The sequence below is a fragment of the Aptenodytes forsteri genome, unplaced genomic scaffold (assembly GCF_000699145.1).
Source record: "Aptenodytes forsteri isolate BGI_AS27 unplaced genomic scaffold, ASM69914v1 Scaffold10, whole genome shotgun sequence".
NCBI lineage: Eukaryota > Metazoa > Chordata > Aves > Sphenisciformes > Spheniscidae > Aptenodytes > Aptenodytes forsteri.
This window is the reverse complement of record NW_008794117.1, coordinates 4190866-4211086: the sequence shown is the minus strand read 5'-3', so window position 1 is coordinate 4211086 and position 20221 is coordinate 4190866. Positions and strand designations below refer to the sequence as shown.

At 36.4% G+C, this 20221-nt stretch overlaps 1 protein-coding gene across 1 annotated transcript in view; it reads left to right on the top strand.

The window, feature by feature from the left end:
- RYR2 (ryanodine receptor 2) overlaps window positions 1–20221 on the top strand; it is a gene marked incomplete at its 5' end in the record, with an annotated part of 258073 nt that overhangs the window by 133504 nt on the left and 104348 nt on the right. The window contains 7 exons of the mRNA XM_019471222.1: window positions 1222–1299; window positions 4273–4348; window positions 7198–7321; window positions 10748–10863; window positions 12421–12485; window positions 14571–14692; window positions 17975–18024. Coding sequence (XP_019326767.1) covers window positions 1222–1299; window positions 4273–4348; window positions 7198–7321; window positions 10748–10863; window positions 12421–12485; window positions 14571–14692; window positions 17975–18024 — 631 coding nt within the window. The remainder of the gene's footprint in view (window positions 1–1221; window positions 1300–4272; window positions 4349–7197; window positions 7322–10747; window positions 10864–12420; window positions 12486–14570; window positions 14693–17974; window positions 18025–20221) is intronic.

Here is a 20221-nt window from a genome sequence, read left to right as displayed (position 1 = left end):
GAATGAATAGCTGTACAATTGAGATTCACATTATATCAACATATGAAAACAGCTTTTGTAGCTAAGTTACGGTCTTCCCCTACTATAATGAAATTACATAGCTTTTCTAGAAGAGTTTCTGAAGCCTAAAATATTTCTGTATTTGAGTACACTATCATAGTAATACTCATCTTGGGTTTAAAATGTGTTGTGCTGCCATCACACACACACACAAAAAATAGCATTTTCCTGTGTTCAGCTGAGAAATTTTCAGTATATTTAATCAGTATCTTCATGTTAATGTAACAATGCTTGCATTATTTGCTTTAGAAAACAATACTTTATCAGTGTTTATTTACTGTGTGCTGCTTATACATCCTTTGTGTTATTCTCTATTAAAAATACCTGCCTTTTGAAAGGAGGCCTTTGAACTTCTAGGCCTTGTACATGCTTGTATACATGCATATGAAAATAAAATCGACACAGGAACAAAATTCTGGACACTGTTCTTTCTAAAGGAAGATGTACCTGTGGGGGACATGTATCTGTTACAGCAGAATCCATAGAGGAAAGCCCAGCAATGCCCCTTTTCTAGCCACATTTCTTCCCTCAGTGGCTTGCCATCCAGGGAATCTCCGTCATTGTTTATCCTTCTTCGAGCATTTGTGTCAATGTAAGGAGCAAACCTGTGACAAATGTAAGCAGTAGAAAGAAAGAATGACAAAATGGTGATATTTTCTGAGTGGGGAGGAGGGACAGAAGGAAAAAGGTATGTATTTAGTAGATTCTATTTCTACATGTAGAAATAGGGTTGAAAAGCCAAATTCAAAGTTTAATTTTTGCCTGAATTCACCTTAAACTAGATTGTCTTGAGATTTTGCCTGCTGAGAAAAAAAAACTCTAGAAAATGCAGAGATTTAATCCTAACTTTAGTACAGCATTATCCACAATGAGTTAAAATCTTGAACGAGTTCAAGTGACATTTGCATTTGAATGAGGGGGCTTTGTGTCTGATGGCTGTCTGTCTTTGGGAACAAAATATGTAGACCTTTGCCTAAATCTCACTTAAGTTTACCACCTTTGATGTATTTTCAGTTGGGCTACATAGGATCTTTTTGATGTCTAGAGATATTCAAGTGACTTTTCCTTAAGTTCTTTCATTACTTTCAGTATCTTGTTAATGTTAACTTCTTCATATCAAATGCTTGTATAACGCCACTGTTTTGCACATTTGTCATTCAGATATCTGTAGATACAGCCCATGGTTACACTCCTCGAGCAATCGACATGAGCAATGTCACCCTCTCCAGAGACTTACATGTAAGTCAGAAACACTTAATATGCCTACCCTTTTTTTTACAATTTATTTTTTTCTGTTCTGCTAGTTTATTTTAAACAAATTTGGTGCCTTACGTTACTTTCTTTGGTATGCTTTGATTTTGGTTTGGGGTTGGTTTGTTGGTCTTTTTTGGTCTTTTTCATCATTGCTCTTTGATCCTCTGTTGCTTTAAAAGACATGGTTCATGTTGAAAAGCTTCAAAGTTTATTTTAGTCCTGGATTGATTTTTCCCAGCTCTCTTTGCGAACATCAGTTGTTTTGACGAGAATCCTGTTTAGAAGAACTTGCAGCATCAGCTTTTTTCTGTTTATCATTCACTTCTCCACCATCTTCGCAAAACACTTTGTCATTGCTCTTTTTTCTAAACTGAAGAAATAAGAACCAGGAACCATTATTACAACAAGTATTATGAGAATAGAGAATGAAAAAGTTGGGGGTAGGATTTTGACAGATCTATCAGTAGACTGCTGTTATTTGGAACAATATTTTTATAAACAAATGATGTTTCTGTCTTTAGAAAGTTAGGGTTTTTTCTCATGGTGTTTGATGGAGTATGGTGCTGGTTTTTACAGTCTACTAATTTACTGTGAGTATGGTTACAATACTATGTAGGCATACACTACATAGTTTTAAATTAGTTAGCATGAGTGTTTGTACCAGTCTAGCGATGGCAACATGGCATTCAAAGCTGTCTACAAAAAACTCCTGAAACACAGGGTTAAGTTTGCCCATACTGAGCTCTGTCATAGTGCAGTGAAACAAGCAGCAGTAGTAAAGTGATTGGCTAACTGTATACTGTGCCTCTGATCAAATTCTCACACTGGACTTCCCCTCCTTGATCCCTATCTTGTAGTTTCCAGTTTTATATTTCTACCCATTGTAGATTGTTGTCTAGCTTTAAAATAATAAGAATTTGCTGCCAGTTAACTATCATACTTGAGTTAAAATATTCAGTAGATTGCTGATCATTCCAAAGACTTAATAAAATTGATAATTGAATAACACTACTTCTGTCATTACACTCTTATCTTAAACTGATGGAACAGCTTCATTGTAATTACATCATTTAACATTTGACTCAGCATAGTCAAAAGACTGTGCAGACTTTCTTTAATGCTCATGAAACAACTCTTGATGTGAACATCATCATAGTATTATGATGCAGTAAACCAAACCCGGTGAAAAGTAACTATTGTGTCACAAACCACAAAAGAAATGGCATTAGAACTACTATTACTCCCTTGTTTACTCTTTTATGCTATACTCTCTAAGATTTGTCATTAATTTTATATCCTTTGTAGCCCTCAGCTATAAAGCAGAGCTGGTTGGCTTTACGATTCATTTGTCCTTAATTATGAAGAGAGGTATTCTTTGAAACCAGCTTCAAAATCTATTATTTAAAAGCTAAGCAAATTTAATTAAAATGCAATTTCAGGTATTAATTGCCCTGATACTGTCATTTAGGAAATATCCAAACATGTTAGGTATTAATGGGATCTGAGTTTTAAAAATTAACTGTGGGTAATTTTGAACTTTTTTTTAATGTTTAATATCTTTAAAGTTGGAGTTCAGGGTTAGATTCTTCAACCTTGTTTTAAATTGCTGGGAAAAGTTAGTTGTTTTGAACAAAGTTGGTTGGTTGGGGTTTTTTTAACTAGTACATAAGAATTGGTCCTATTTAATGTTTACATCATCCTGTGCATATACTGTGCTAGCAGGGATCATGACCATGTCTAAAACTGTAAAGTCTGGGAAATACTTCTCATTTTGGTCTTAAGTGGTCACCTGGTCACATCCTGGCTCTATGAGTAGCTAGGTCTTGCTCTGAGACCATCTTCATAGCACCCTGCTTTCCAAGAAAAGAAAACCCAGACTACACTACATTCTTCCAAGGTCCTAATCTGGACTGTCAAAACACCAGGACCAGAGTGTGCATGATAGAAGGCATCTACCATACAGGAGAGATGTGTGTAATAATGTATCCACTGGAGAAAAGTTTCTGAAACAAATTGTCCTATAGACAAACAAGATATGGCCAAAAAGTTTCAAGTTGTTATCTGAATTCATGAGTATTCTCCCAGATAAAGAAGTTGGTATTCAGAAATACTGGTTACTCAAAACCCTTATTGAAGATGAGAAGAATGTTTCTGTAGGTCCATGAAAGAAGTGAAAAGTGAAATCTACAGAAAATTCCACCACTGCATACAACTAGAAGGGTATACAATCAGGAGGACAGGAGAGGTGGGTTTAAAAAGTTGTTTCATGTTGAAATAGTAGTTCCTACTAGTTAGAGACTGGAGAGTTTGTCTGTGTTTTGCATAGTTTGGGGTCTAGCTTCTCGTTTACCAGTCTGAAAGAGTTTGTTTTGTAGGAAGAATTTACTTATCTGTTGTGCATGCTGGAGGAGAATTTCACGCTGAGTGAAAAACTGTGGCTGCATATATGGAGTCCCTGGTAAAATGGCTGGTGCTTTTAACAGTGTGCTCACACAAATGAGTATCCACCTTGATCAGGCAATATCCATGGGTTTATAGTCAGTCTGCCGCAGCCAGCAGGAACAATCTTGAGTCCGTCCTCTGGCTTGCTGTTCTTTGTTTCCCTTACCAGGGCCTTCAGGAGGTTCTTGCTGGCATTGTTTTGAGAATGAAGTCCCTGCCTGACACCCCAGTACTCTTTCCATACTATACTCCTCTTTGTGGTTCCTCCTTTTTCATATTAACAGTTTTCTCTTCAGCACAGGGTTCCTAATTCCTATACATATACCCATCCTACCCAAATTCTATATCATAATTTTTCAATAAAAACTCTTGTTTTCCGTGAACCATTACAGTGTAATTGTATTGAGCCTCCCAGAGAACAAAACTCGTTATTTAATATCAACCAGAAAATTGTCCTTCTTGGGGGTGACAAGATGTCATTGTGACACGTATCACTAAGCTCTCCATTTTCTTAAGGCTATGGCTGAGATGATGGCCGAAAACTACCATAACATATGGGCAAAGAAAAAGAAAATGGAGCTTGAAGCAAAAGGTAATATTAACTATAGGTATTTACAGTATTTTAAGTTCTCTATTACTAGCTTAGGTCATGTATTTGAGAAAACAGATTGGAAAAAAAAAAGGAACAGTGAATTTAAATTAACAAAGAAGAAACAACAAAGTATCTATTCTTAAATGAATATTTTGTGATTTTTAGAGCTTGGAAGTTTTTATAGTACTGAGTGTAACAGTTCCTGTTGAAGTAGTTCACCAATTCAAATATATCAAAGCAAGAGAAGTCAAAGCCTGTAAATAAATTTAAGCTACATTAATACATTTTCCTTCTAGCATTAATCTTTCAGACTATTGTCCAGTGGGTCCTGATTTCATTTGAATTACTTCTTTTATTGTAGATAGATCTAAAAGGGTGTTTACTAAGAACTGCATGTATTGTGTATTGAATTGACAAGTGGATAAACCTAGAGCAGATTCTTAATTCCACATAAAAATTGCATGTGCTCCATGATCTCTGCTTACCTAAATGACAAATTTTGTTATATGTTGTGTAACCTACTGTTTTTCCTCTCTGTTAAAATAATTTCTTTATTTGTGTTAAAGCTAAATTTTTTTCTGCAGATAACATTATATTTGCACATGGAGGAAACAATATTTGGAGAAACAGCAAGTTCTCATTTGCAAATGACTGAAGCTAGGGTTTTGTCTTATCCGAAGGTGTCAAGTCTAATTGTATGCACCAAACTTGGCCTTTTTTTTTTTTTTTTTTTTGAAATTGTATGCTTGCTTTTTTTATTAGTTGTAAGCTTCCAGCAAAGGTACAGTAGTTAAGGTTTTATGAAAAAGTAAAGTTCCACCTGGAAGTGCCTTTGATAAATCACTATGAATTTCCATGCCTTTAGTTTTATTTCCCTTTAATACAGCTTTTATTTTAATTTTTATAGCCTTTTTTTGAATACTTTCTGCAGGATAAGTCATGCCAGGATGGGCTAAGTCCAGGAAATCATAGGCTATGGGAGGACTAGATATTTAAATGGATCTACTGTATTTGACAGCTTTGCAAGCAGATTTTTGCTTCTGAACAGCACTTCAATGAGAACACTGTATAGTATTTTTAGTGTTGTGCAAAGGAGCGTAGTACTGAGAAGGCTAGAGGTGGCTATAGTGAATGGAGAGGCTTCTGATGGAGAGTTTCTTCGTGTGAAAAGTAGATGTATTTGTCAGCTGAGCAAAACCTGGCCCTCAAGAGTGTGGTTTTTTTCCTCCAGTATATACATATGCTAGTCTTGAAATATTTTTTATACATGTGTAAAGAACAGAACAGTAATGCAGACTTCAGATACAGAATACTCCTATTTTCCATTTAAGGCTTTTCAAATACACAAGTTGTTAGCCACCCGAAAATTGCAAGTGTCATTCCCTTTCATTGAACACTTTGTGTGTATTAATTGTAATTGAATGATCTATTGCAGTCTTAATGACTTACATAGATAGGGCATGTATGCTTACTATGCTTATATGCATTTTTGCATGTCTGTCTTTAGCTGTAATAAGGTGGAATTAGGTCACGTTTGTGGTAATAGAATAAAACCCAATCATCCCGAAGTTAAAGGCTTCCTAAAAAAACCCAACCCAAACCAAACAAAAAAACCCAAACATCAGACTTGCCCACTAGGTTACCATTTTGCATGTACTTAAACGGATTCAGGCAGGACTAATGGAAAATTTTAGAATATGTGGCTTACAAAATCATCTAAGGATATGTCTCCAATATTTTCTAGAGGGAATTTGTTCCTTTTAAAAATATTATTACTAGAGACTTGCTGTAGTATTTTTTCTGAGGTAGGTCTGATCATTACCCTTACATTTTCCTGGGGTTTCGTAGCAATTATCCTAGGAATTTATTGTGTTCTGTTGTATGATGGTGATTTTAGAAGGTGAAATCCTAAGAGTGTTGCTTTTTATACAGGTATTTATATTAATGGAATTTGTTCCTTTTAAAAATATTATTACTAGAGACTTGCTGTAGTATTTTTTCTGAGGTAGGTCTGATCATTACCCTTACATTTTCCTGGGGTTTCGTAGCAATTATCCTAGGAATTTATTGTGTTCTGTTGTATGATGGTGATTTTAGAAGGTGAAATCCTAAGAGTGTTGCTTTTTATACAGGTATTTATATTAATAATAGCAACTTTATTCTTCTACCAAATTAACTATCTACATTCAGAGAGGTATCAATACATCAGCTATTTGTAAGCAATACAAATGCAGTTTATTCTGTTTACTTCTCTGTTTTGGCAACATTCTTTTGATCAGATTGGACAGTTGTCTGAACCACATTTGAATAATGTACTCGAATTTTCTGTCTTTAATTTATTACTGTAAAGTAGAACTGTATCACTTATATATTTTTAGATATGCATATATCTTGTTAAACTCCATGAACCCTTTTTGCTGTCATCAGAATGTTTAAAAGCAGGACTCTGTATATGTTTATATATTTGTTTATATCTTGGTTTTCTTATGAAATGATGTGTCATTGAAATATTTTCAGTTTCATTAAATGAAGTTGTAATTATAATACGTTTGTAACAGTTAAGCACTTTTTTCTTCTTTAAGAGTTTTTGCAGTAGGTTCAACATATTTACCTGACACTTGCAGCAATTGATTATGTTAGAACTATGTTTGCTGCCACGCCTAAAGTTTCTATCTGAATATTTTTTAGGTTTGTGTAAAGAAACAGAAAAGTGCATTGTTGTTATTTCAGACTAGATTTTACTGTAATGTGCTATGTATTATTATGACAGTGGTTTTACATACTGAGACTTACAATGTCAACAGATAACTCTTTAACTGCTTTTTAATTCTCTTGATGTTCCATAGTAGGAGGAGGCAACCATCCTCTTCTTGTTCCTTATGATACACTCACAGCCAAAGAAAAAGCCAAGGACAGAGAAAAGGCACAGGATATTCTGAAATTTCTACAGATTAATGGATATGTTGTCTCCAGGTAATTGTCTGTTCAGTATTAGTGTCGCAGAAGGTTTCTAATACTCCTCAGTACCTTTTTTTTTTTTTTTACATTTTTTTTATTAAAAGTAAAATCTATGGTCATTTTTAGGTTTCAGTACCTCAGAGTAAGGATGAGCTCCTTTGTATAGAACACTGTAAGGAAGAAATGGATTACAGTTAGTAGCAGGGTTTTTGGAAGGCACAAGCAGAGTTCTCCAGAATCTCTGCATGTCTTCTGCCTCTCCCCTCAACACTGCAGCATGCTTTTTCTTTCTGGTGTGTCTCCATACATCCAACTGTTAGTAAACTTGTTAATTTTCTACAAGAGAGAGAATTATTAAGTCTTCATTACAGGTCAGGCACATGCACCTCTCTGTAGGAATTTCTAGGCAATTGCTTTGAAAAGACAGTTTTATTTCTAAAATCTATTACTCATTTCTTTCAACTGAGTTAATTTGTAGTGTTATTAAAATATTTTAAAAGTGAAAAGTGATGTTTTAAAGTTATTTTTTAAACAATTCACAGTGTAAATGTAATAATAGTGGATAAATGTAGTAATCAACAGAACATTCATAATTCAGTACAAATACATGCAATTCTCTGCTGAATAACTTGCATAATTCCTTTTGGTTTTAATATGACATACTTACCTACTAAATGCAGCGTGAATAAAATTTTAATTAAATTTGAGGCTTGTCTGCCTCATCAGCATGGCTTAGGAAATGTGAGTCGCTAGGAATAGTGGATAAATGTAGTAATCAACAGAACATTCATAATTCAGTACAAATACATGCAATTCTCTGCTGAATAACTTGCATAATTCCTTTTGGTTTTAATATGACATACTTACCTACTAAATGCAGCGTGAATAAAATTTTAATTAAATTTGAGGCTTGTCTGCCTCATCAGCATGGCTTAGGAAATGTGAGTCGCTAGGAAAGGCTGAAAGCATCTCTGAGATTTGTATGACTTGAACATGAAGTAAGTGAATGAAACAGTCACAGAGATGGATTTAAGTAATCATTGTGAATTAATTAGCCTAGCACATCTACTTAAAATCTGCCTACTTCCTTTCTTTTATATCACATATGAAATTCAGCCCGTTTGTAGAGTCCCACAGCTAATCTAATAATTCTAGGTAAAATCTTTCAGGGTAGCTGGAATAATTCAATTTACTTCCCTTCAGTGGAGTAGGATGTACAAAGAAGGATGTCAGTCAGCAAAGGTTTCTTTTCTCATCCCCTGTCAAAATGATAAAAGACTCCTCAGCTGTATTGAAGGTTACACGTTCCTTTTTGACTAATCCTTTTTATTTCTGTCTAACTTAAACACAAGTGAAAAGTGGCTTTTGGTTTTTGGAGGAGTGAAAGGCTAAGAGGGATGGTAAGATAATTGTTAACTTGGACACACCCATCATCTAGTAAATAGTTCATGCCACATCTACATCCTCCTGTGCTAGTCAAATGCAGGTCTTTCTATCAAGTTAAACTCAATGTACCTGCTTGCTCCTGTGACCACTGCGCTGTCTAAACAAGCATCTGATTAATGTTTTTCTTTGGTCTGCTTATCACTTGACATTCTGCCACATATGCCTTGCACACATTTCTTTCCAGTCTTTTATTTGACAGTGACCATTCTAGTCTAGTGCACCCTCATGCAGACCGGGTTTAGGGAAGATACAAACACTTGCCCCCTGCCAAGCACATGACACTCAGGCACATGGCCTGTGACCCACAGTCCCACTCCAGCTGCTGGCACTGAGCCCCTCACTCGCCTTACTGACACTGCCACCCCACATGAGCTGTTTTTTGGGACACACAGCATTCCCACTCCAGTGACTGGCAACTGGGACTCCCATTTGCTCCAGTTGCAGATACCACAGACCAAGGGTGCCTTACCCCCCCCACTGTCTGACTCCAATTGCTAGCACCAAATCCACTCACACCAGTCCCCTGCAGTAGCTGGCACTCTGGACTCAAAGTCTGTAGGACCCATAGAGACATTCCCAAAAGCTATGGCGTCTCCAACTACTGATGCTGAGACCCTCATTCACTCCTGTTGCTGGCACCACAGGCCTGGGGGCACCTACACCCCAAGTCTGATTCCAGTTGTTTGCCCAGTATCCACTCATGTTGGTCTTGCCAGTAGCTGGCACTTACTCCTCACAGCACACACATGCACAGGGAATAGTGAGTGAGATTACACAGAGAGATAGTTAAGAAAGGATTTAATAAGAAGGAAGGACAGACTCTAGTGATGATGTGCAGGGCTCAGTCAGACAACTGTATTGACAGGCCATGGTTTACATGCGACTGGCCCCTTCTATATGCCTTTTTGTCTTTTCTCCCCTTTGCTCTTCCTCAGTCCTCCTCCCCTGCACACTCCATCATTAGTTTGTGTAGTCCACTGACCTGCCTCGAATATTCCAATCCTCATGTTCTTCATGTCTCCTCCTTTTAGGAGTTACAAAATCCGGGTGGCCCTCAGCAAAGTTGTGTCTGAAGTTTCTTAATGGCCCATTAATTAGTAACTGGAGGCTTTTGGTCTCCAGCATTGTCCCCTTTATCCCTTGTCTACCAGGTTTATGTCTCTATGTATTCTTGTTTGTAGCTTCCCTCTTATTACCCCCTTATGCATTGAGAAAGTCCTTGATCGGATAAAATTTGGAAAATAACTGAGTACTAATGTACTTGGTGCCTCTGACAGTGGGGTGCCTGACTCCCTTGCTGGTTAAGCATATTTTCTTCATGTGCCATCATTAAAGTCCTGATCCTGTAGAATCAAGGCTTATGTCATTGCCAGCTTGTTGCTAACAGACATCAGCCTGCATCATGGAACCACTCTCTGCAGATTCATACTTGTTGAAAGAAGATACGCTTTTCATATCAGACTAGTAACTATGATGGAACATACTGGAAAAGGTAAACTGCAATTCCATCACTTTGTTTTGGTTTTCCCCTGATTTTTCATAAATGCTACATAGCTATTCGAAGTTTTTCATTACAAACAGACTTTTGGGGAAAAGTCATGATGAGGGAGACTAGATTTACTTCTGGTTTGATTGTTTAAATCAAATTATTCTGGCAGTTTCAAAACTCCCTCACCCAAGAATCAATCCCTGGAGGGAAATATAAGACAGTAATGCCTTACAAGTAAGGGAAAGAAATTACAATGGTATTGGATTAATCTGATTGACTAATCTCATTTTTCTGTAACCTTCTGCTGGGGAGATCTGAGTTGTATCTTAACAAATTGCTCAAAACCTAAATAAGCGTAAGAGTACTGTTTACTTCAAACACAGAACAATTCTTATATTAATAAGCAGTTAATCATTACTAGAGAAAATGGCATCAGACTACATGGAGAGGTAAGACTGCTTTGATTCCTTCTGCATGTGTGAAAATTGACTTGCTTCTTTTTACAGAGGGCTTAAGGACCTGGAATTAGATACACCTTCCATTGAGAAACGGTTTGCCTACAGTTTCCTTCAGCAACTTATAAGATATGTGGATGAAGCCCATCAGTACATTCTGGAGTTTGGTATAGTACTCCTTGTGCATTTTCTTAAGAATTATTAACTAAGATATTTGGTATTATAAAAACAACTAGAAAATTTCAAGAAAATGACACATTCTTAGACTAGGAGTTTTCCCTCTAGTTTCCTATAGTTGATGAAAATTATGAATTTTGGAAAGTTATGTAGTTCACATATTCATTCCAGTTTCCCATATTCATTCATCAGATGAAAAGTGTTCAGCCAAAATTTATAATGACTTTCATTCTTTGAAAAAGAACACTAGCTGCCCTCTTGCATTTATGCACAACTTGATAATCTCTCACATGTGCACATTAATATTTACTATTCACATGTAATCCCTTTTTCACAGAGCAAATTAAACCGGTCGTTTGTACCATTCTGAAATTTTCTCTGGAGGAGGAAGTTGAGTAAAGAAACCTCTTTAACAAACTTCCAGAATGGGAATGTTCTTTCACAAACACCGAGCATGTGTTTCGTCAACAGTGCTGTGAAGGAATGGTTTTAACTTGATCTGCTTTTGTTAAAGATAAAAAAAAGAAAAGTTTGCTGACCCAAGTCAGCTTCTTACATGAGCAGTAAAAGCTAAAAAACCTGGCCAGATGCAGCTTCTGTGTGACCATGGGAGTTGCAATGCCACATAACATATACTGTGCTTCATGTCTAGACATAGATGCTGTAATTGATGGTACTAATGGCAGGAACAGCAGGGAGATTGAATAAATCAATGCTCATCCAAAAACCTATCTAGTTTTAAAGCAGAAGTTATCAAATTTATGAATTATTATATGCCATGGTTACTTACAGCAGCGAAAGTCTGACCTTGATAACTCATTGGGTTACTTCTGCTGCTAATGCCTGATTATCATGGCTTCATTCTACTTAATAATATAGATTTGCCATAACTGCAAGAATGATAATGAATAAATACTGAAACAGTAGAAACACTGGTGGAACAAATACCGTTCATGTCCCTCGATGGATTAGTAAAAAGAAGATAATAAATAAAGAATAAATAGTCTGGGAGTTGTACCAGGTTATGTCTGTAAAGAGTATTTGATTTTTATAGTAACGGGGGAAGTGAAGCAATTTTAGTTTCAGTTGGGTAGTTCTAACCATTAATTTTATTCTTTAGACAAAGTCCACAAATAAGTAGTAAAAATTTGGTAATTCTGTTTCTCCTGGGAATGACTGGAGAAAGGTGTTCCAATAGAATCTGAGTTCAGGCTTCTAAATTGTCACCACTAACTAGAAAAATACAAACATAGGACCAGATTTTCATCTCACAAAAATATCCATATCTCTTTGGACTATGAGATGTCTACACTTTTATGAAGATTTGGACAATTATTCTTTACATATTTTATTTGCTGTAACTTTTCTTTTCATGACGTAGTAATAAAATGCCACTTTAACTAGTGTGTATACTGTTTGTGGTATCTTAAATCTATATCTAAAGATGAGCAGTCTTATTTGTTAATAGTGTACACTTTCTAAGAAAAATGTAGAGTAGACTGTAATTAGGATATATGACAGGGAGCTTAATTTTCTTCTCTCTGCAGATGGTGGCAGCAGAGGCAAAGGAGAGCACTTCCCATATGAACAAGAAATCAAGTTTTTTGCCAAAGTACAGTATATCTTTGCTTATTCTTTGTCAACGTAGTAAGTAGTTGAAGTAAGAAGGTATTTGTTAGTGAACATGATTATTGTTATTATAGTTGCACTTTTCGGTGTTAAATTCATTGTATTATTAATTAAAAACAGTAGTAATAAAAATAGCTTGAAAATACTGTAGGATGAAGTATAGATGTGAAAAAATTACAGGACTATATTCTTATTCTCATTATTTCCTTGCTCCATGATATGAAACTACTCGTATGATGTTATTCATAACCTCCCTACATTTTCTGTTTACTGGCTTAGTCTAATTCTGAAGATTTTTCCCTTTTACAATCTTCAGGTAGATAAATGTGAGCAATAGTTATTGGAATTAACACAGCTATGTATCTGTCAATGTCACTTTCTTTATTTCTTTCCTTGTTTTAAAACCACGCTGATGTCTCCATCACGGAATCACAGAATGGCTGAGGTTGGAAGGGACCTCTGGAGGTCATCTAGTCCAACTTCACTGCTCAAGCAGCGTCACCTATAGCAGGTTGCCCAGGATCATGTCCAGATGGCTTTTGAATATCTCCGAGGGTGGAGACTCTGCAATCTCTCTGGGCAACCTGTGCCAGTGCTCAGTCACCCTCACAGTAAAAAAAGTGTTTCCTGATGGTCAGACAGAACCTACTGTGTTTCAGTTTGTGCCTCTGGTCCTGTCACGGGGCACAACTGAAAAGGGCCTGGCTCCATCTTCTTTACACCCTCCCTTAAGATACTTATACACATTGATGAGATCCTCCCTGAGCCTTCTCTTCTCCAGGCTAGACAGTCACAGCTCCCTCAATCTCTCCTCATTTGAAAGATCGTCTGGTTCCTTCATCATCTTTGTGGCCCTTCACTGGCCTCTCTCTCCAGTATGTCCATGTTTCTCTTGTATTGGGGTGCCCAGAACCAGACACAGCACTTCAGATGTGGCCTCACCAGTGCCGAGTAGAGAGAAAGAATCATCTCCCTGGATCTGCTGACAATGCTCTGTCTAATGCAACCCAGGGTGCTGTTGGCCACCTTTGCAGTGAAGGTGCATTGTTGGCTCATGGTCAGTTTGCTGTCCAGAATCCCCCTGGTCCTTCTCTGCAAAGCTGCTTTCCTGGTCAGCCCTCAGTGTGTACTGGTACCTGGGGTTATTCCTCCCCAGATGCAGGACTTTGCACTTTGCCTTGCTGAAAGTCGTGAGATTCCTGTCAGCCCAATTCTCGTTTTTGTGTCGAGAAGGTTTTACACAGTATAAGTTAAGAAAATCTGCTTGTGTCTTTCACATGCAAAAGTTTGTATGGTGTTTGCGTATTCAAAGTGCCTTTTGAATTCAGTAGTGAATAAGCAAAGGCAGCTGTTTGCAGCATTTTCTAACCCTGATATCCTTGCAGTAAATTGTAATCTCGATACCTTAAAGTACTTCCTTGTGGTACTATTTGCCAAGTTCATTGACTCAGGAGCTAGCCTTCCACCTTCTTTTGAACCATGCTCCAAAAAGGAAGCAATTTCAGATTTTCTTACTGGCTGTTTATTTTGGATCTCCTCCTGGCTGAGACGTGCAGTGGGCACTGAGTAATGGTCACCACATGAAGTAAACAGGAAAACTTCTGTGGGCAAGCCCTTAATGAGTGAGGATGTTTTGGGAATTTTATTTGATAGCATCTAGAATTAAGTGCTGTTAGTGTGCTCACAGTTGTAGGTGAATTTTTCTTAAGCCTACATTAAAAGGCATGAACAGCAATAGTTGTGTCTGGGTATGTGGTACTGGAAAAACCTTAAATTGTGAGAAAAAATGAAATTATACTTTCTGCTTTGTACTCCTCCTAAAAACCACACAGATCAAGTCCCAGAGATAATGTAAAATTTCTTCTGCTGCCTTTCCTGATGACATTTTCAATGCCTTGAATACTAAATAAATTCAAAGAGGAATAGACGTTAAAGAAAAAATACATAGAGATTTTAAAACAGAAAACACATTTGAAATCTCCTGTCTTTAGTTGTGACTTACAAAGAGTAATACAGAACATAGTAAAGAAAGCCCTCAGATAACCACTTCTTTCTGATGTAATTTCAGGTTGTGCTCCCTTTGATTGATCAATATTTTAAAAATCATCGCCTGTATTTCTTATCTGCAGCAAGTAGGCCTCTCAGCAGTGGAGGTCATGCCTCTAATAAAGAGAAAGAAATGGTGACAAGGTAAAACTTAAAATACTATTAATGTGTATGCATATGTGTGTTTGTCTTTAAATAGCAGCAGTTGAGTGTGGGAAAGTGAGAAGTGGGAGGCAGAGAAATATTTTTATGAACATACAAATTAAACATTTTTAACTTCCTTTTTCTGTTAGGAAAATTCATTGTATAAAATGAAGAGAGGAGTACAGAGTTATGATTATATGCTGTTTTAAAGGAAGTGGTGATGATTTTAGCATGCAGGGAACTTAAATTTAGCATTATGTATAACAGTACATCAGTTGCACAGTCTGTGGCACAGGCTATACTATTGTGTATCAGTTTTCACTGTTGGAAATAGGTATATACCGAAATCATTATTCCTGCAAAATTTTGTGGTAGATTTAAAAGCCAAACTTACTTATATAATTGTGTTTCAGTAAGTATCATTATTGCTGTCCACGATAAAAAGTAAAAATGAGAGTTGCATTCTTTCTGCTCTTTGGTTTTCTAAATAGTAATAACAGTAGTAGTATGACAGAAATACCCACTTGACCCTTTGTCTGAAGTTATCCATTTTTTAGACCGTCTCTCTAAGATACGTTTTCACTTAATTTCACTTCTGATTGAATTGAAACCCGTATTTCCCATTTAGTAAGGTGGACTACAAGCTTTACACAGGACCTACTGCATACCTGTAATGTAAAGGTATCATGGTTGCATTCTTGGCTGTTATTGGGTACTGAACCATGCAAAATTGAATTGCTGTTCTTTGAGGTTGACAGCCAATTGATGGTCATACAGACATGCGGGGATTGCAAGATTGTGTGAATACTGAGTGAAGTTTCTAGCGACAATACTAAGCATAAGTAAGTAATGGCTGTCTTGACCCTGTGTCATCTCATGGTCTAATTTGATCTGGCAGCTTGGCTGAATGGTATTCTTCAAAGAATTAAGACTCTACCAAAATGCATGCATCTAGATAATTTTCCACTCTATGAGCTGATGTTTTTCTGTCTGTAATGTTCTGGATAACAATATTTTCACAGTTGTTAAGTCATGCCAATAAACCCCATACTTCTGGAATATGTCACACATGGATATATCAGCATACATGCTGCATAGATTCAGGACTTCTACACATATGCTGTCTAGCTGTGTGAGATTCCTGAACATGTGGCCCAGCAAAAGGATCAGAGCTGCTGCCATACTTAATTCAGTCACCTGCCATCCAGAAGTGTCAGCCAAAGAGAAGAAAACACATGCAAGGAAGCCTTGGATGAATGATAGCTATAACGAGTGCTACTGAACAGTTTATTTCTTAATTGTCAAGACGCAAAGATTATAGAAACTACATTATATGATTCATTTCCTGAAGGGCTGTTTTGGGCCATTTTAGTAGATTCCCAACATTTTTTTTGTGCTGTGTTTTTTTTTTTTTTTTCCCCTACAGTATTGTGGGGAGTTTGCCAAAGCTGAATTTTGGATTTTCTGTTGAGTTTTCCCTTTAGATTTGTTTGAGTGCAATTCATACGTAGGATTTTCTTCAAGCTAAGGGCAGTTCCTGGCTGCTTTCTTTTTCCAATGAAGATAAGCTTGCATTCATTAAGCTATGGGAGGGTATATTTTTGGGTATTGATAATGCAGTGACAGTGTTAACAAGTGCAATAACCATTCCATGTTTAGCAAATACATTAAATCCAGATCTATTTCATGGGCAAACATGGGTCAGACCTCTTCCTGAAATACGGTGGCATTATATTCCATCTTATATGTAACCAACCTCTTCAGGATTGGGCTTTTTACATTTCTCATCCATTACACCATCTTACAAGTCCTTGTACTACTGCAGTTGTATAAAATTAGTTCTGGACATCAAATAAGTACTGGCCATTTGGACATTTTAATTTATTTATTTATTTAACCTAAACTAATTACACTGGAGATGATAGGTTCAGTCTGACTTTGTGAAAACATGGCATCTGCTGAATGCTACAGTCAGTTGAGTAACTTTTGTATGTTAGAAAATAAGATAGATTGTGAGCTATTTACTGTCTTCGTTAGAATGGACACAAGATTTATATGATGGTAACATGCTTCTGTACAGCTTTTCCTGTTGGACTGGGTGAACCAGGATCCTCATAAAAGAATATATAGTATATGTCTGCCTCATGGAATAAAAAGGTGAACAGAGATCCCTGAACATGCACCAACCAGCCTCATTTCTAAAACAGCGGTTGCTGTTGCTATAGTGGATCACTGTGCCCTGGCTAATTAGCTGGATTCAACACCACATTAACCTGGCTGTTCTGATTCTGGACATAAATGTTTCCATTTGGCACCGTGCTCTTGTCTGTCAATGGAACAACATGTTCAGATCTCATCCATAAACTGTGCAGACATGCTTATGGTGTCTTTTGCTTTTAAATCGGAGGTTGATAACTAGCCTGTGTGCCTAATAATTAAATAGCTTAATAAAATGACATGATATTGTTCATGTCATTTATAGCAGATGAGGGGTTTTGCAGCATAAAAAATAACACCAAAATTGATGTTGCTCTCGGAGAAAATTCTGAGGCTGAACTGGATCATGAAGATTGAGCTAACCCCTCCTAAATCTGGAGGCCAGGTCAGTTTGGGTAGGGCAGTGTGCTCCTGCTCCTATGAATTAACACAAAATTTCATTCTTCATTGTTCTGAACGGGGCACTGCTCATCAGCACAGGAAGTAATTCAAACATGTGAAATGAAATCATTGTTCATATCCATTTTTGTTGGTTTTTAACCATGTAAGAGGCTATTTCTCATGTTAAGTGTGTTTAAAAAGCAATGTATTTGAAAAGAAATTCTCACTGTGTTCAAGATGACAAGATTGAAATTGGACTAGTTAAAACATTTGCCATCAAACACTTCAATTAATCTGATTTCCTCACCTTTTGTTTTCAAATTGTCAGTGGTATCCGGAATAGCACACTGACCACATTTTACTTCTTAAAGCTTTGATGGTTATTTCCTTGTGGGTTATCATATAGGACGCTTTTATATTAATTAGCTTTGCTTTTAATTTTTTTTTGTTTCTTTAATTATAATATGTGCTTATTTAACCATGTTTGTTAAGGATATGCACTTAAAAACTCTTTCTTTAGTACTCTGTCCCACATTCTGCTCAGATAATTGATTCTTTCTGCGTGACATCATGTTGCTTTTCCTGCTCATATATCAGCTGTTATTTTTTTTTTCTTCTCCCCTCCCCCCCCCTTATTTTTTTCCTTTTCCCTTCTCTTCTCTTTTATTTTTCTTTTGTCTTCAGCCTGTTCTGCAAACTTGGAGTTCTTGTCAGGCATAGGATTTCACTGTTTGGTAAGGAGACCCTTGACAAATACTAGCATGGCCATCACTTGGTTTTCTTTGCCATTTTTGCATTGTGTTATGTGCTGCTTTGTTGCATGCTGCATGGCTGCATGGCTGAAATGCATGGTCTTCACAGACCACTAATCGTTTAGGCTGGTAGATCACAGAATTTATTAGATGGAATAAAAAGCTTTTGTAGTTATCAGTTCGGGGTTTTTTGTTTAGTTTTCCATGTGTCTTAACTAATATCTGGATTTCATTATCCTACCAAAGAATTTTGCTGAGTTAATTATAATTACTAATTTGTTATTTTATTCTAAATCGTTTGGGCAAAACAGAGCATCAGAACTGCACATTTGTATTGGAAAGTCATTAAGGAAAATTTGTAGTGGGCTGAAATGCTTAGTTATGTTCTGTAGAATTCTTAAATATTCCCAGATGTGCTTGACTCCACATACGCATGTGTACTATCTTTCTGGTATTATGTGAATCTAGCAGGAGCTCAGTGTTTGTCTTATGCCATGTGAAAATCACTTAATTGAAGTCAATTTGAAGTCTGTATCAAGTGTATACATTATATGCAATGTGTGGCACAGTCATTTCGTCTGCAATTTTTTCTTATGCCATGATGATAGGATAGTTGAAATAGTACATTCTATGCATATATAGCTTCTATGATGGATACATTGCAAACTTCAGCATCCTTGAACGTACCTGATTGATTGGGTAATTATCTAGCGAATTAGAATTTGATTAAGATAACATGCATCTAACTCAATTCCTACGTATTTCATTCAATTTGAAGGGAAGGAACTCACTTGCTGCAGCAGTGTGATGTTTAAAAAGCTTACAGACCATTATGAAAACCATTAAACTCAGAAGAAAGATCGGAAGTTATTTTGGGATATCGCTTTTAAATATGTTTTGGGATGAGCTGAGTGGATTTGCCTGTAAAGCCAAAAGATCATAGGAGGAATGGAGTTATTTCTGCAGCTGTGTGGCATTGTTGCAGCTTTTTCTGAAGGGTGGAGTATGTCACAAACGTACACATAAGCTCTGGTTTATACCCTAGGTTGTTTCTTCAAAGAATGAACTAGCTCAGGTATACTATTAAAATTTTGCAAATCTTTTTCGTTATTGTGTGAATTTGTTTTTCTGACTTTTTTTCTAAAATGAGTAACAGTTGAAGTTAAAAATCTTAAGTCAATGTAACTTTCTTCAGTAGTAAAGAAAAGATCTTTTCCATTCCATATCTCAGCTTGCTTACTTCCTGTTGTTTGGCTGGGTTCAAGTGGTAGAAGGAGATAAGTTAGATGGGATCAGATGAATATTTACTATGGCTACAGTTTGTTTTTTAACTCTTTTCCTAGTGTGCAGTAACTAACAGAATACAAAATTCTTATGCCAACACAGAAGTATACTGTAGTTTTCCCATCAGTTATGACAAGGTCACCATTACCATAAGATTCTGGAGCATGGTCATTTACTGTGGACCTACTAACTCAAGTCAAAGTCATCTTACAGTTTGCCTTACCTTGACAGTAAATTACATCATGTTAGAAAACCTGATCAAATAATTGCACTTACTCCAGCAAAGGCAATGCCTGTGTAGAAGAGGGGAAGATGCTCATGAGGACAGCCTCTGAGCACAGCTGGGGTCTAGAAAGTTACTTGTATGTTTTGGAGGCATCTTGAATGAGCAAGAGTTGGTCGATAATAATCTTTATGGATAGTGGGGAGTTTGCTATAACAAATAGCAAAATGCTATATAGGTTTCGCTATATAGGTGTTTTATATTATTGTGAATTTGAATGGTACTTCTGAAGATACAGCTGCAAGTATGAAAGTCATTAGTAAAAGTCATATAGCTTAAGCTGTATATGCAAATCGATAAAATGGGAAATTAAGCATGCAAATCTTTGAGAGTGAACTTAAACAGTTAATAGCATTTGATATCTGAGTGTCACTGAGATTATGGAATTGTAATTCAGCATGGAATTATTATTTCTTTATACTGTGAAAGTAGATTTTTACCCCAATAATTTACTGTTTGAGAGCTGTAGCTGTGCATCAGTAAGACTGTATTGATTTCCTTTCATTATTATTAGTGGGCTGAAGTTGAAAGTTTTTAGTGAATAATTTTGGTGAATTGAGCATATGAATTTATATTTTCTCAACTTAAAAAACAAAGTTATATGATGAATCT